Consider the following 18,032-nt stretch of genomic DNA (forward strand, 5'->3'; position numbering starts at 1 on the left):
GGCGGGCTTTTCAAATGTCCAGTTCGATTGTTCTCACTGAACTGTCTTGAAAATTTTTTTTTATCGAACATTGAGCTTGAAAAAAGTGAAAAATATTAAGATATGAAATAAGTATATAAAAATTTTTTTTTGGGTATATGTGAATTTCTATTTGCACATATTTAAAATTTTAGGATATATGGAACGCCTAACAATCACAGTGAAAAAAAAGTCTAAATGAAATATTTAAATGAATACAAGGTGTGCCAAAAATGTATGATCATACAGAAATAATTTGCATCTCTAATGAATTACATACAAAACCATCACGCTTATTCCCATTACAGATTCATGCAATGCAGAGTTCAGTTGGAGTCACAATAGCCAGACACAACAAAAATTAACTAAGTCAATAAGCCAAGGCATTTTTATAAAGTTTGTCACTTCTAATGAAATGCATTTATATAGGGAATATTAACAAATTATTTGTTGTCACAGTTACTAGCTACCAGTCAATCAGAATATTGTAATTAAGGTGTTCATAATCACCCCCCGAGCAAATCACATTCTAAAACCTCTCGGTGTTCATTGCCCGTAGAAGAATTTTTAGTGTATCATAAAGTAATTGATATTTTTTTGCATCTATCTTAAAAGGTTTGCATGCACTACAATGGCCCTGTTGTGTAGAATACTTACAAAAGTTATTAATGTAGGTCTATATGTATAACTAGGTTCCATTATTAATTCCTCACAAACATTCAGTTTGGTCTCAATAATTATTTGTCAATTATTTGTCACACACACACTTTTAACTTGTATCTGTTGTAGGCACATAAGAATTTAATACCCATCATTGTGTGTGCAGTTAGAGAGAAATATGGAAAATTTTACAACCCAAAAAGTATTTCACTCTATAGAAACCAGCAGATATACCAGTACATGGAATGCAACAATCCAATGTCTTCTCCTGGAAGTAATATTGTGTTCTTGTGACAACTACGTAGCTTTCATTTTCTGGCCCTTTCGCCCACCAACACAATTAGTGTATGGTCACACTGCATCAAAGAAGCATTTCAAAACCAGACTTATAAGAAACGAGAAAATTCTATCAATTTTCCAGACCCAGAAGTAGTATAATTTGTATATCACCATTGTATTAAATGAAACACTAAACAGTACAGCACATCAGGTGAATTAATTAAAAGCAAAGTGATCTCACAAACAATTCAATTTGTCGATAAACTTATCGTGTTCTGTCACATAAATCAGATTCTAAAATGTTCACTGGTTCCAAGTATCAGGTATTAATATGTGGATTTCTCAATACACCTAAAAATATAATTAATTTCCTCACACTGATGTAAGTGGACAAAAAAACTTTATTCACACTTCAATATTGGACACCTTTATAATTATTTCCTGGTACATCTATTACATTTAACTCCCACTCCCTTGTATATGCCACGGCGTTAACTTTCTGAATGACAACTTTGAAGTCTCATTTACTTTACCTATGCCACAAAGAAAAGTTTCACTATTCAATAAGCTTGCTAAATTAATGTATTTTCATGCATTTAAGTCATTGTGACACACTAAGTTCTATTTTTGTAACATTGAAACACACATTAACTTGCAAAAAAACACTCACAGAGCTCATTCATTGTATTATATTCTGTAAATAAAACCATTTACATAAACATTGCAATTAATGTAATTTTAGATAACCTTCTGTATCATAAATTGGACAGTACACTTTCAATTTGTTGTTGTGCACATCCAACATAACAGGTCTCTCTTTGGGAAAAGTTTATTCTACTCATGCCTGAAAATAAACAATCTACCTAAAAAGGTTACTTTTTATTTTTATTTATTTATTATATCACCTCCGTATTCTCCAATACATAGTGGAAGGGAGTTGTCAATGTACAGAATATAGACAAACACAAAACATGATTATACTCCTATATAATACAAACTTTAAGCCATAATAAGAACAAATTTAGTCCATCCATTCATAAATTAATATACAATATCAATTGGCAATATTGATTAGGTTACTCATACTAAAACCACCTCACATATTAAAATACAACACCAACAAACAATACATATCATATACATAGAGACCTGAAATATTTGCGGATTCATTGACCTCTAGTATAGCTTCCATTATCCTCTGCATTTCTCAAGCAAACACGTGTGTTCATTGGGTGCTAACTTGTGAGCCGTCTCCACTGGGTGGCTTGTGATTCGACGCTTCTTTGGTCAATAGTCTGCCATTGGCCCAGAGAGCTCCAGTTAAACTGTGAGCCAATTGCAGAACCAGCAGAATTGCTCACGTTTGAATTTTCGCCTATCACGAAATGAATTCGCGAATTTTTCCAGTTTCTACATTATAAAAATTACTATACAAACTACTATACCATGTAGAATATATATTTACTTCATTCATACCTGGAGGTATTTATTAACAGAATAAAAAGCCTTTTTTACAAGATATTTCTTAAATTGTTGTTTGAACATAATATATTTATTAATTTTTTTTATTTAAGTTGGTAACTTATTGAGTTTAATACTGCTGCAGTGTGGTCCTTGTGCAAATAGTCTTGTTCTATGTGTAATTAAGTACAAATCAGATTGGTTTCTGGTATAATAGTTATGTATAAGTATGATTCAAATCATTTCAAAGGTATACCCTTTATACCATAACCCTCAAGTTTTTTTTAGCAATGTGTCAAAATATTTTGATAAGACTGCAAATATTCCCATAATTTTTTTTTCATTAATAGCTTTTAGAATACTACGTATAAATTTGTAAACTGCTTGTTCTGTAGATTTACCTTTGCAAACCCAAATTGATTTTGAGATATAATGTTGTTCTTATATAAATATAATGTCAGTTGGTTAGAGATTTTCCCCCCCAATATTTTTGAAAAGGATGATAAAAGTGACATTGCCCTAGTTATTCATATGTAGTTACACCTTTTTTATATTGTATAGGTATAATTTTGGTCAATTTAAGTCTATCTTGGAAAAACCTTCAGCTAAACATAAATTTTATATTTTATATATATATATATATATATATATATATATATATTTGGTATAGTAGGTAATAAAAAATTTATTAAATTTACTAGCTATTTTGTTCATATTATGAATTTGCATTCCATCTACATTAATAGTTTATAATTAATGTTTCAATTTTTGCTTAGTTTCACTGTGAATAAATTTCCTTTTCTTTATTAAGTTTGTAGAATATAATAACTTTTTACTATTATATTGCTTTTTTCCTTCTACAATAAGTTAATGGTAAATTTTTTCATATTTTTACATAAATAGCTTTAGTGAACCTGAAATAAATATAATAAATTTTACAAATAAATTAAAAACATATTTGAAAATCAGAACTTATATAGCGTACAGGAAATAGAGGAATATGTCCAGTCTTTTAAGAGAATAACTGAAACTCAAGCTAATGTAAATTGTCCATACTCATAAACAGTAATTTTGATTGTGAGGTTCCCAATATGTCATGTGCATATAACATGAACAGCAAGCTATGTAACAGTACATATTAATGTGAGTTAAGAGCCATTTGTTTAAAGTATAGTATAGTATGGTAATTTGTTTTGTTGAATGTATTACCAACATTTATTAATCATAATATCCTTTATTTAAATTTACATGCCAGTCAAAGCATGTATTGTACATATTGTATGTAGTAGAATTATGTATTCATATCCATGTTATGCAGTGGTAGGGTACCCTTATTGACGAGCCCTATATGAAGTGAGCTTTAGCTCACCAACTGGATCTATTGGGTGATGTAAATAAATAAATAAATAAATAAATAAATTCAGTCATTACTCAGAGCATTGACCATCACTGAAATACAGTATGTATACGGTCTATATATATAATATCTCACTCCAATAATTAATCATTTTTTGATTACAATAGAAATTCAGGGCACTAATCACATGTTAATAACTCTGTAGGTTGAGAAAAATTTTGTACCGTGATTATCCTACCTTCTAAAATTAGTAATGTACAATACACACGATCACATATATTATTGATGTTATCAAGCATGTAAATAACCTGAAACACAAAAAAACCACACTTTTATAATAAAAAGTTATTCCAAATGCAATGACTAAGAGTTCTAAAACATAAATACAGAATAAGTTCAATTTAATTGGACACTGGTACTGTTTCTTGTTTGCACACAATGCTACAAGTGTGTCGGCAGAGTTACTAATAATTCAGTTAAAAATAAACAAGTGTGAACAGTGAACTTCAGCCATTGTAGTTCTCAAATGACTAAATGTGTTCCAGCTCTAAGTATAATTTCTTAAGATCATCTGTCCTGCAAAAAAATGTTCACTGATATTCTAATTTGGAAATCCCTGACTTTTCCCTGTCTTCCAGGTTTTCCCTGAAGGTGGTCACCCTCTTGCACTTCAGTTACCATTATGTATTGTATTTAACCAGGCAAATTAAATGGAAATGAGAAATAATAATGAAGCTACATAAGAACAGTACATGTAAAAGTGTTTTAAAGGATACCGAACACAAAAAATGTTATTTTATTTAATTATAGGATAGTTCTATTTTAAATAAGAAAATACTAGAAACTACAGTATGAAAAACACAGTCAACTGCACAAGCATTATAACGGTTTGTTTAATGACATAAAAAGATTTTCTTTCTTTTTCATTTGAGAGTTTTATTGTCCGAAAGACGAACCAACCACATCCAAAACTACATATTTTGTGAGAAGCCGCCGAAACGCGCCCTCCTCGTGCAGTGATCGACTGACGACTGGCGAGATCATGGCACTGTGTCCTTCACGCAGGGAGGGCAGTCACATGACTTCACTGACCAATCACACACACGCTTCATTTACACTACACATCACAAGCCAATAGGAACACAGAACATATACACTTAACACCATTTTCATACATAGAAACAAGGAATTCACTTTCTCCTCTCTCCAACACCATGGGAGAGTAGTTCTCCTCCAGTTCCCACACAGTGGCGAGATATCGTTACAGTCTCTCTCTTACTGGGGAATCACCGTTTCTATCTCACTCGCACTCATAGGTCTCATATACCTGCCTTTTTCTAATACATCACCCCAGACGCAGTCACTTGTTCTAGAATCATTATGCAACAGCAATCACATTACAAATTATTTGACAAAATTAAACTTATTGAGGAAAACTTGAAAAAGTAGGTCAAAACAGGCAAAAATCCAGTACAGCGACTTATTTGCGAATAATTACATACAAAATAGTAATGATTTAAAATGTTTGTTAAAATAAAAAGTACCCTCTTAAAACACACAGCAAGTGCAATTATCAACCCTAAAATACATAAAAATGGTAAAAACATTTTTTAGCAAGACTTTTTTTAAGAAATGTTTACATGCATTAAAAAGGTTTAAAAATAAAATATTTACCCAGGAGGGCAGTGGTCTTGCAACGTTACAGCATCAATATTCCCAAGCAGTAGTTCCATGAAATGTATGCACAAAATCATATGAATATGACATACTATATTACATATTTGATACATACATTTGATACATACAATACTGAAATGTAAAGTACGGTCTATTGGGATGAATAATTAAGTCAGTTTTGAATGCTTTGTTCACATTCACACCAAGGATGCTCCATTTCACCAACCAAATTCACCTACATTATAAATGGACAGAGTGCTGTAGTTCCATGAAATGTCAGGTACTGTGTACTATTGACAGAAAACATAAACATAGTTTTGTCTCATTACTCATAGTGTAATGCAATGAATGAGAGTATTTCCAGCACTGGACCCATTGGTTTTAGGAGTGGCATCCTTGAGATTTAATGTCAGTACGTCAATGCATGTTTTTAATATCTCAAATTACTTTCTTATCTTTTCAAAAAAAAAATATGTAAATATGAACTAAGTGTTTGCACAAACTGGATGCCATACGAATTAAACTTCACTGTATATTTCTACAACAAAAAGTTGAAGTCGTCCGGCCGACGACCACCCCAGAGCCCGACCTGCACCCGCCAGTATACGCTCCCGCTAACGGAACACACCCCTGGCCATGGCCCACCCGAGTCAGGCGAGCCGAACAGCGATTAAAGGCAAACCCGCGAAAACCTGAGTAGACAAGAGAAGAACCGTACCCATTCCTCCTGGAACATTAAATTAGGATTTTAGCGACAATAAAGTCTCTTCCAGACACACCCATTTAGAGTCTAGCGTAATGAGGTCAAACCTGGCGCAAGAGAGGCCGAGCCTCCCTCGGACGCCATGCCAGTTCGGCAGTTCAGCACAGCTCACGGACCGGGGCGGACCTACGTCCCACGGAGGGGCAACAGCCTTTGTCTTCATCGAAAGTAACGTCCGGTAAATATTGTAGTCACTAATTAACAGAACCCCTTTTTTTACTTAACCTCTCCGTGAGTACCCGGTCCCCCTTTTCGGTCCAGGACCTAATCCGACCGCATCAGTTTAAAGACACCCCACACCACACTTGGTCAGCGGGGTTGATCTTCAGTATACGGCACGGGCCGCCTCCCGCAGCTCACAGAACTTTACTTAAGGTCACGCGCATGACGCTGACCACAAACCCGCAAGGGAGCTTGGACAAACTTAATTGCGGTGCGTGTTTCACCACAGTGGGCACAACACCCGCGCAGAGACATTCGTATACGGGATTGGCCGTCTCCAACCGTCCACCCCTTAATTCAGTGTATTTTGTTCCCCGGATTTTGTATTACTAACTTACGTTACCCGAGTAACGAGTGTCACGTAACTTGTGCGCGCCCCCTTAATTCAGTGTATTTCTGTGTCCCGTATTTTGTATTACTAGCTTACGTTACCCGAGTAACGAGTGTCACGTAACTTGTGCGCACCCCCTTAATTCAGTGTACTTTTGTGTCCCGCCTTTGTGTTACGAAATTACGTTACCCGCGTAACCAGTGAGACGTATGAGACGTAACAGCGTCCGAGGTCCACGTAACGCGGAACACAAACAATACGGCGCCACGGAATAACGAGTAAACCCCCCCGGGGACCTCTGTAGAGTGTTGTATTGTGTACGACTCGCTCCTATGAATAAAAGGTACGACACCGCCACCTCAACTCCACGTCTCTTATTTAAACACCATCTCACGCAACACCGCCGCCGGCCCTAGTGGGCCACGCAGGGGCACATACATCCACGACCCCAAATTCGCGACTAGAAACGAGCTAGTCTGGCGCCCACCCGGACAACACAGATCAAGAACCGCCTTTTCCCACTAGGAGCCACACCGGGACTCGAGCCCGAGACCCCGGACGACGGCAAAGTTAGTACTATGCAGTTTCAACAAAATTTCACACATTGCTACAAAAACCTCTAAGTACAGCGAAGTACTGGAAAACACTATGTATACACAAAAACAGTAAAAAAATCTTAATTTAATTAAGATTATAAATGAACAACAGCAATCACTTGAAAGAATAACATGTAGGCCTAAGTTATTAAAGAAATTCAACAGAATCACCTAGGTAAATGCACCAAACAAAATTTTCAATCTCGCCAAATGAATTTGCACAAAAATTAAACTAAAATGTTCTGTATTAAAAACTTGTCAGCAGCAAAGACATTAGAATCTGAGTAACATAATTTTTACACAACGGAAGGAGTCAACCATGTCCGTAGTTAAGGAATCAGCCCAGATTCACCTGGAAATGTTTCAGGAAACCATGGAAAAATTTACTGAAGGTGTATTGGGCAAAAAAATAAAATTAATTTTGTTAAAAGATTAAAACAAAATATGTTTCCACTGAAAAACATTTTCTGCATCTGTTACAAGTTGGTAACCACAAGAATGAATATTTAGGATACATGTTTTTGGTAATCAATAATTATTCATTCAAATTTACGAAGTTACTTATGTTTAAGGATAGACATTTTCCTTGCATGCTTCAAATTTTTTTTTGATGAAATTAAGTTTCTGTTGAATCTCTTACACCACCATCTCACCAAAATTTCACATAAACTCTTCAGAATTGTGTGTTCAATGACATCACAATGCTCTTGACATTCCCCTTCTCTTAACCACAAAAAATCACATTTGCCAGCAAGCTTGTTGGATATTGTTGCTAACAAATTGTTGGAATGGGAACAAGTACACATGATTTCTTCGAAACTCAACTCACAATGAGCAACCACTGTAACCAAATTTTGTGATGGATATGTTAACTTACGAGAAGTAGCTTCAAATTCTTTAAAAGATATTGCTGTATTACAAAAGTCTTCTTCACAGCCCATCAACAGCTTACCACATTCATTACAAGACACTATATTCAATACTTTCCGAGCAACATACCCAGCAACATATGCAGCAGGCATTACAGACGCTTCACCACCCTGAACTGCAATTTCGATTTCTGTCACTGCCCTAACATAGCTCTTATCACAACACTCTACCACTACACCTGAACTAACCTGATCGTGTGTGGAAGATTTGTGTCCTAACAGAAAACTTTGCAAATCAGTCAACACAGAAGCATTATCTGGCTGACAGTTACCAGAGTAACCTTTGAAGGCCAGATTGTTGATGACTGCAGTCTTCAGTGCTGCTGTGAAATGAGATGTTGTTGGGTTGAAATTAGACCCACAATATGACCGAACTGCCCCAAACAGATTCTCCAAGGCATCTTGGTTTAGGTTTCGTAGCTGAAGGTATTGGAAGCCAGCTTCGGACAACACATTCCATACATGGATTGCAGCATTAATAGACGTAATCCAGCCCCACTGAGAGGGTGGATGTGATACAGAACTGCGGCGCTTACCCGGCCTACATGGTGGAGGGTTTGTTTTTCTCTCTCTGTTAAGTCTTCTGTCTGCTGAGGGATCAAAGCAAAATTCCCAATTTTGAATTTTACTTTTGGCTTCTTCCTGCCAGAACTCAATGTGAGGGCTCTTGTCAGACAGGGCACACCTCAATGGTTTGCCTGACTGTGGGTAGAGCTCACTTCCATTCAAACTATCAAAAATTTGATCCATATCTGCTACAAATGATGCTGTAACAGTGGCTTCAATGGGCAAAATATCTGGAAAATTCAGAAATTAAAACTGCATGAAAATTTAATACAACCACATTACAACACATAAGAAGCAAGTCATTATGCATTTCATTAAAGTAAACCTCAATGTTTATAAACAGTATAAATACTATATAGGCAACATTATATAGTGAATGCCACCTGGCGGCAGCCCAATTTCAAAGGTAAATTTTATTGTTATTATTATTACTGCAGTGTGTGTGTGTATACATACACACACACCACCATAAACAGCAATTTGAGCCACAATATAAAATAGATTAAAACTTGGTATCTTTTAATAATAAAATTATTACTACCTAAAAATAAAAAAAAATAAAAGGCTACTATAAATCACTGAAGGAAGTAACTATTGCCACAGAAAATTAAGTATTTGCACGAGTTTAAATTGAAAACTTAATATATGATTATTTTTCTGGGCAATAGTTTCGGTTACCTAAGTTAAGCTTTGTAACACACTTAGGTCTATTATAAATCACACAACTTTTTATAACATTTCAAAAATAAAAACTAAGGGCATATAACACAGCAATCTTCCAAGTTTGATAATTAAATTTAACTAAAAATAAAACCATAACATTTTGCCCCTATCGTTACAGAAATTAAGCAAACATATTATACAAATAGCATAGATGATAAAATACTTAATTCACATGGCAATGTCAGTATTAGCCAAACAAATAATTAAATTTTTAACACTGATAACATCACCAATTACTCTCCTGGATTCAATTTTAGTGTGACCTACTAATTTTAAATATATCATCATTAAACACAAAAAAGGTACAGTAGTAAAACATTTGTCATGTTCAGTCTAAAACTTATAAAAGAGGTACCCACATCAGAAAATTCTGCAGGGTCACTGCTTTCCCAATGTTTGGCAAACTCTAGGCTACCTCTTCCAGCAGTACGTATCATATATAGGCCTTTGTATGAAGAAGAATTAGCTAACTTATGTTTTTTTGCAATAAGATTAAACCTTGACTTGTTATTTATAAAAATTAATAAATTATATAAAAAGAACAATTCCTTACCTCTACTGACAAAGCTGTGCAAAGTTGCTGCAACAGTGTGACTCATGACCTGTGCAGCTGTTGAAACTTTCATTCTGTCAGTGGAAGTTGGTGCAAGATGAACGTCAGTGAGCTTTGGAGCAAGCCTGAAGACAGAGTTGTTTTTGTCTTCTTCATACATCTTGATGAGATGTTCCCAGCAAGCTGCTCCTCTGACTGGTACGTTTCCTCTAACCCTTACACCCCTGACAATGTGAGATTCTAACATGTTTCGAAAGCACTTTATTAGATGTGGGGGATCAAAAAAAAACTGCAATTGTGTGTTCCTCATGCACAAACAAAGGATCTGGAAAATTGGCTCCAAGTAACTTAAGGGCTGAAACATTGTTTGTTCCCATGTCACATACTGTTGCCACAACTTTCAGACCAATCGAAAAACATGCAGTAAGGACTTGTCCAATTGCTTCTTTTAAAGCTGAACCCTTCACACTGCCATGGCTAAAGTAGCATGCAATTGGTTGTTTCCAACGCTTCCGCAAACCACGTACCATGAAAACCATCGCATGGTTGGCAAGTTCCCCAGTTCTCTGTGTGCCATCATCAGTATAACCCAGAATTCTATCTTCACTAGAGCTATACTGCACATGCTCCTTCAACGACATCTCATCAAACAATAACGAACAATAGCGGTCACTTTCCTTCATGTTGGCTACAATCTCTTTCAATGATGAAATTATTGTGGTATCTATACCACACTTGAAAGGCACAGCACTCAACATGGTTGTCAGTGTCCGTTTTGATGGTAAAGCAAGCATCTGACGGAGGAGGTGATAGGTAGCTGGACTGCGTTTGAAGACTGTGAGAGATATGATTTTCTCTTGAACTGTCCATCGTCGCCCTCTTGGTTTCTTCTTCGCACACCGCAACTGCGATAGGAGGAGATGAAATGCTGTCGTGGAAATACCTTTAGACAGATGAAGAAAATGTGGGTCACTTTCAAGACGCAGGCTTTCTTCAAATGAATGTTTCTTTCCCATGTATTTTTTCTGTAATCTCTTCAACGCCTTCGTTTTCCTTTAAACTTCTCGGAAAAGTTTTACTTTTTTTGGTGTCAAATCACTAACACGTGATACACCAAAACTTTTCAAAATATTAGGCCTAGTTCTTTGTTTCTTTGCTTTCTTCTCACTGTTTAACATGTGCGCATAACTGTGATCATTGTGAAAAGATTCATTGTTCACTGTATCTAAAGGGACAGCAAGTATTTCAAATGATGTATTGTTGGAACAAGAAGGTAAATCTTTTTCTCCCAGATCTAGTCTGCACCTCACTTTCGAAAGTGGTTGGGTGACTGGAACAGTTGATGCACAACATGCTGGAGGCTTGTCAGCTGGTATGTCAGATGTGGGAATTGAAAGTAAGACAGGATGTGAAGAACTGGGATAAATGTGATGAGATCCTGTGGTGAGCACATGTGGTGATGATGGAGACAAAGTTGTGAAAACATGTTCTTTAGGCAAAGTGGACTGTTCTGGTGTGCCTGTTGGAAGCGGTGCACTGTTGGACATAGGCCTACTACTAGCATTTACGAAAACTGTTGGCACTGCATTTCTATTTAGTTTCTTGCTTCCTGCAAATAAATAATCTGAAGGAAGAAAATGTTTGCCACACACATATTTCCCTTGGTAAATGCCAGTATTAGAAAATTCCACTTCTTGTCCTCCTATTTTCAACACAGCATCCAACCATCTCTCAACTCTGAAAAAAATAAAATCAAAATCTTAGTAATTCGTTTTAAAAAAATTTCAACTGATATACAATATGTGAACAATTGTGGAACAAGTAAGACTAACTGGCAGATATACATAATATTCATTAACTTACTGAATATTGATTTAAAAAAAATAACATTCAGAACAAATTGCCATAGTTAGCCCTTCATAAACAGAATTTTGTGATGCCAATTAGGTTACATTATGTAAATAAGGACAAAGATAATTACCGTTCAAATAAAAAAAAAGAATATCTCAAAGATTAGAAATATTTTTATACACCCATTGAATTAGGCCTAGTTCTCTAGCAGTAGCCCTATGGCAAGTGTAACAACTCAAGCTGGGTCAGATGTAATAATTTGTGGTGTAAGAACTAACCTGACTTATAGTATCCTCTCCTTTAATTTAATAAAATTTGACAACTTACCACTCAACGTGCTCAACATCTCATGAAATACTAACGAACAATAGCAACCTAAATGATGGAATCAAGCCTGCTTCTTTAGTAGGCAGTTATGTATCAGACAGTCAAAAAAAATTTTAAAGTTAATCTTATTTCCATCTCATTTAGGAAAAAAGGGGGAGGGATCTACTGACATAAAAATATTTTATACATCCAAACAAAAAAAGCAAAGCCTAACAACTTAGAAACACACCAATGAATTAAAACAAGGGAAGAGATTATGTAGATAGGCGCAGGGACAAGCAACTAAATGAGACAAGGATGTCGGAAAATAGGAGTGAACAGAAAGGGCCTAACATATTGCGTATTCAAGGAGATCACTTGATCCTGAGGACACGATACTGTAAATATTGATGCTGTGGTACATGATGCTTGCTGTTGTGATTTAGCACGTCCAAAGATCTTGCACATACCAAAAAAGGGTCTACTTTACTATCCGATACCGGTTCGGTTTATTATGTTAGTATAGCGATAATTAAATAACAAACATTATGAGCAGTTTGTTAGGTTAGTGCAGCTGAATTAAATATACTTAAAAAAACATGCCATCATAATAAAGGTATCCCCTTGGATACGCAATACGGAACTTTTACCGGCTACGAAGAAATTACGGGTTGAATGTAACATTAGTAGACCACGTATTAATTATTTTACTTACGTGTTTGCTGATCTTGGAAATCGGTGAACAAGTACATCGGGGTTGATCGAACTGTTGTTTTCACACGAAATCACAAAACATCGGCGGGTATTTCCAGCCATTTCACATAGGCATAACTGCCATTCACATTTAGATAGATACTTTTACGATTTATTACGCAAAATAACACATTTTGAAATAAAATCTGAACCTTGAGGTGTCACAGCTCACAAATTAACGAATTTAATTTCAAAACAGCACTGTTATCAAAACTAGTACTCTGTATATTTCAATATAACAAACCAAAATTTTGTATGTATGTTTTAGTTCTATTTATTAATACAGTTAATTTATACAGTAAGTAAAACTAAAATAAATAAATAAGTTATAACTTAAGTTCAATTTAGTTTAACACATGACTCAAATGTCCACATACCAACGCAGTCTATGTTTGGGACAATGAACCATAAAGCCACACTAGCGTAGCCTCTTGACAGCAAAGGGAAACACATCAAGGAACCAGCTTGGCCATTACAGTTACCACGGGCTACAAGCATTCAATGAATTATTTGTTATTGTTTTGAAATTTAGTTTCAACAAAGCTTTGTTGCAGATTATTTAATACTTATCTTAACTTTTTATTAAATGATTCAGATATGTAGCAAAATGTCAAGTAATGCGGGATTTTAGAAAAATAAACTTGGCTGTACATTATAATGAAACTTGTAAGTAACTTAAACTAAATATATTAATCTAATCTATTAAGTAACTTACCTAACTTATCTCTATAACTTCAGTTATAATTCCCGTTTTATTACACAACTTGCTACTTTCGGGTATTACCTCATTTTAATATATTGCCGTTTTCAAATTTTGCTTTTTCCTATGCACATCGATTCTTGTCCCGCTGTAATGTTCTAAAATTGAATGAATACTTAAAAGCTTATTCAACTAGCGGCTAGCATATATGAAGAAAAGCAAATTAAAAACCCAAAATGCATATTTTGCTTCCTGTAATTTTTTTCTTATAAAGAAATTGTAAAACGACATTGCGATATTTAAGTAGTTTACTATTTTATATTTTGGTCATGTGAGGTGATCTGATTTAAAATACTTAACATTTTTGTAAAGGGTTGGTTAGGGTTTAGCGAAATTTAAAAGATATAAAAACATGTGAAAGTTTGGTTAGGTTAGGTCAAGTCAGCAACATTAATTAACTGTCATGTATTAATAATGTGATTTTTATGTTGTTTTTTTACTATAGCTGACCCAACTCAACAAACCCTTTCTTTTTGCGAGAATCTACAGCATGTTCAAAAATATGCCTGAAAAAAAAATCAATGGAAGCAAACGGTTACAAATGCTACAAAATATGAAGAAATATTAAGTAACTCACTCTTAACTGCTCACAAAATTAACATTTCAAACAACATGCTAACTTATTGTTCAAAGTTCTGTTTTCAACGTATCCTTCCAATAACATGTTGATGGAAAATATTTCAGACTCCGGTTATGAATTATAATAAATCTGTCAAAAAAAATTCATTTTAAAATTTATTTTTTGGCTGTGTCCTCCAAGAAAATTATTTTTACGTACAAGGAATACACATGATGTATTCAATCTTGTAGCTACTACACAATTTTGGATTTACATCATTCTTTGACTCTACATTTTCATTTAATTAGCTTATTTGGCTACAAACACAGGCCTACCCACCTGTGTATCTGGCCCTATAAAAACTGAATCCTAACCAAAGAATAGCTAAAAATATTTTAATGGTTTAGGTTTACATTATTATTAACATATAAATATATAATGCAGATAGTCTTATTTTTTTCCCTTGGTTCTGTAGGTGATGATGGATAAATGTTTGTATTAACTTCTTTAATCTATTTTAATCATTATTCTTTTTGGTTCTATGTATGTTTATATAAAGAATGTAATTTATTTTATGAAGCTGTGATTCCTTTTGCTGGGCTATGCCCCTGGTGTCATTGTGGACCATGTTGCCTTACAGTACTGCCTTAGTGGCGACCCGAACAAGCCATGCAGCATACTGCAGTTTAAGGGCATCACCTTCATGCTCGACTGTGGCCTGTCCTCCCTCTCCGTCCTCAACTTCCTGCCGCTGCCGTTTGTGAGGAGTGCTCGGCTCGACAACCTGCCCGGATGGGTCCCCCGCGATGCTTCCGACCCAGAACTGGAAAAGGTACGTTGGCTATGTCTGTGCCCATGAAATATTTTTTTTTCCATCGTAGAATTCTAAAATACCATTGAACTGTAGCTACGTTTTCCAGTTATATAGGACTAGAGATGTGAGTAGGAAAATTTTCCATTTGGAATATTTTCCAATACCAGAATAATTTACATATTTTATTATAGATTGATATACTAAGATAATTGTACAATCTTTCTATGCTGTAGTCTGTATGCGTGTTTAGTATTCATCATCTGTTACAAACAATTGTACTACTTGTAAAATTTAACATTACCATTATATTACAGTATAGGTAAAAAAAACTTTGAAGTTGAAAAGTTGGTATAGAACTGTGCAGTATGCTTGTATGTATATAGTATGTGTTGTCTTTCTTTACTACCACCTAATGACTTAACTTTTGTTTGTATGTAATGGTTGATAAAATTGAATAATATTTTTCGATCAAAGAATAAATTGTTGGATAGTTTTCAGGTTTTGCAAAAACAATTCTGGTAAATCACCAGAAAATTTCTCTAAAAGTACTTTTACAGAAAACTAACATCTCTAGGTAGGACACAGGATAACGTATAAGCTAAGTTTTTGAAGTTTTCATGAAAACCAATGTGTTGATTGTTGCTTTGACCTACCGTAATATCTTACGTGGCAGTATGCGATTTACTGTCAGGTTAATCTGCAAAATGTTCTTTCTTAACCTCAGTTTATGCATGTATAATGTTAAGCATTTGACAAAGTCTTGCAATTTTATTTCATTTAATTTGTGGTAGATTGAGTACATAAGCACACTAATTGAAAAAGCCACTCCATTTAGCAATTACATTTATAAAAATATTGCACTTGAAGGCCATTTGATTTGTATGTTGTTTGTCACGGCCGAGGATCTAAGAGGGGTCACAGCTTGTTGCTGTAATGCTGTGAAGGTTTCTTCCTTGTTTGCAGGAGTTGAAGGAGTGCTGTGGCAGAGTGTTCGTTGACTCTCCTCCGGAGTTTTTGCCACCTCAGTCAAAAGTAGTTGACTTCTCCCAAGTCGATGTCATCTTGATATCTAATTATCTCTGCATGCTTGCTCTGCCATTTATTACTGAAGGCACAGGCTTTACCGGCAAAGTATATGCTACTGAACCCACCATGCAGATTGGAAGGTATGCAAACAACTTGTTTCAAAATAAATGGTCATTACATAATGTTAAAATTAGTTAGTGGCAAAACTATATTAATAAATATGCAAATACATACATAATTTTGGATTTAAAACACACGGGTATATACTTATTAATTTCCCCTTAGGTATACAGTACGGCCGAGAAATTCTGATTTAAAGAACCTATTTTTCTTGCCCTTGTCTTATAATTGTTTGTTAATTACAATTTTTTTTTCATTTGGAAGAGGGTCAATATTGAAAGCTCAGGAAAGGGTGTGAACAAATTGTCAAAATATTATGTTTTTATATTCACAGTAGTATATTGTTTCAGCCTAAAATCACTACAAAAATGTACACTGTAAAATTTTAAAGACTGTTGTGTACTATGTATTTTTTTTTTCTTTTTTTGGTGTCTGAAATAAGAGTAAATTAATTAAATTTTTAAAATTTTTTTTCTTACATTTGTTGGAATTAATTTCTTACCTAAGAAATATTTCAAAATAAAGTTTGTCGAAAAATGTTGTAAATGTTTGTGCTGCTCGTCTGTGTGTATGTGGTCAGCGTAGGTTCGCGTTTCAGAATGTTCTTGGAGGAGCTGGTGGACAACATAGAGCAGATGCCAAAATCCTCCACCGCCAGCCACTGGAAGGAGTTCCTGCACATCTTGCCCCCACCCTTGTGCGACAGCCACCGGCCTCGCACGTGGCGGCAGATATACAGCTTGACCGCCGTCAATAAGTCCCTCGCGCGGATACGGATGGTGGGCTACAACCAGAAGCTGGTGTGTCTTGGTTCACAGTCGTCTGGAGGCTCTTTTCGTTCTTAGTTACTAAAACGGCAATGGTCAGGAAAATGTCGGCGAGCTCATCTTTCTCAGAGGCTCGGGCTCTGGCCCTTCACACTAACCAGAAATCACTACTGGAATGATAAATTTATTTCAAAGGAGATAAAACTTTCCAGTGGCATCCTTAGACCTGGCAGGGTCCTGGGCCATTCGCTATCTCAGGGGCATAATATTTTGAAGAGGGCCATTAATTGGGGGGTGTACATAATTGCCCCCAGGCCCTCTACCAGAAAATTTTAAAAATGAACTATTTAAAACAAATTTTTTTAAGCCAATCTGGAACTTAAACTTCAACAAAGCTTTTACTCATTTATCTCTATAATTTTTTTGTATTTTCGGATAAAATCATGTTCAGGTAAAACCACTTTATTATGTGAGTCAATAATATCTAAGAAAGATCTTCTCGTGCAAAATCATGAATTGAAAAATGAATTGACCAGCACTTTAAATTACATGCTAGAAAAAATTAAATTTTCATTTTCCCAATAACGTCCGTATTTTTAACAACGAAATCAAAAATTGAATAGGGCTGGTGCAGGGCATGCTGGGTCCCTGGGCGGTTGCCCGGTTCACCCTGCTCTGGAGCCGTCCCTGACACAGTCTTGGCTAAATTTAATTTGCTAGTAGATGAGTGCTGCATTTTTACTGTTATGATTCCTAATTGCTTGTACTTACGTTCACTCACAATCCGAAACTACAGAAAACAGGATACAAATTGACCGTTTGTCATCCTGATCTAGCGTAAGTATGTATGAGAATAATTTTAAGTTCGTAGAAGGCTTGACAGCTGTGGAGAATGCCATGTAAAGGTATCGTAACCCGGGACCTCGCGGCTGGCTGGGAG

General features: G+C 35.2%; 2 protein-coding genes across 3 annotated transcripts in view; one reads left to right on the plus strand and one right to left on the minus strand.

The window, feature by feature from the left end:
• Window positions 1-13,437, minus strand: LOC134532935 (uncharacterized). 2 transcript variants are annotated; one of them, XM_063370006.1, is made up of 3 exons: window positions 13,009-13,437; window positions 10,137-11,873; window positions 1-9,090 (listed from the first exon to the last, which is right to left on the minus strand). In XM_063370006.1, exons 2-3 carry the CDS (start codon window positions 10,498-10,500, stop codon window positions 7,922-7,924), a joined length of 1,533 nt encoding a protein of 510 aa, XP_063226076.1. In that variant the 5' UTR covers window positions 10,501-11,873; window positions 13,009-13,437; the 3' UTR covers window positions 1-7,921. The 2 variants fall into 2 exon arrangements, with proteins under 2 accessions (XP_063226076.1, XP_063226077.1); XM_063370007.1 differs by having other exon boundaries at window positions 1-11,873.
• The window catches only part of LOC134532934 (integrator complex subunit 9), a 14,721-nt gene continuing 10,123 nt past the window's right edge, over window positions 13,435-18,032 (plus strand). Inside the window, exons 1-4 of the mRNA XM_063370004.1 lie at window positions 13,435-13,712; window positions 15,006-15,197; window positions 16,143-16,345; window positions 16,924-17,125. Coding sequence (XP_063226074.1) covers window positions 13,704-13,712; window positions 15,006-15,197; window positions 16,143-16,345; window positions 16,924-17,125 — 606 coding nt within the window. The 5' untranslated portion in view covers window positions 13,435-13,703. The remainder of the gene's footprint in view (window positions 13,713-15,005; window positions 15,198-16,142; window positions 16,346-16,923; window positions 17,126-18,032) is intronic.

Source organism: Bacillus rossius, chromosome 6, assembly GCF_032445375.1.
Source record: "Bacillus rossius redtenbacheri isolate Brsri chromosome 6, Brsri_v3, whole genome shotgun sequence".
Taxonomy (NCBI): domain Eukaryota; kingdom Metazoa; phylum Arthropoda; class Insecta; order Phasmatodea; family Bacillidae; genus Bacillus; species Bacillus rossius.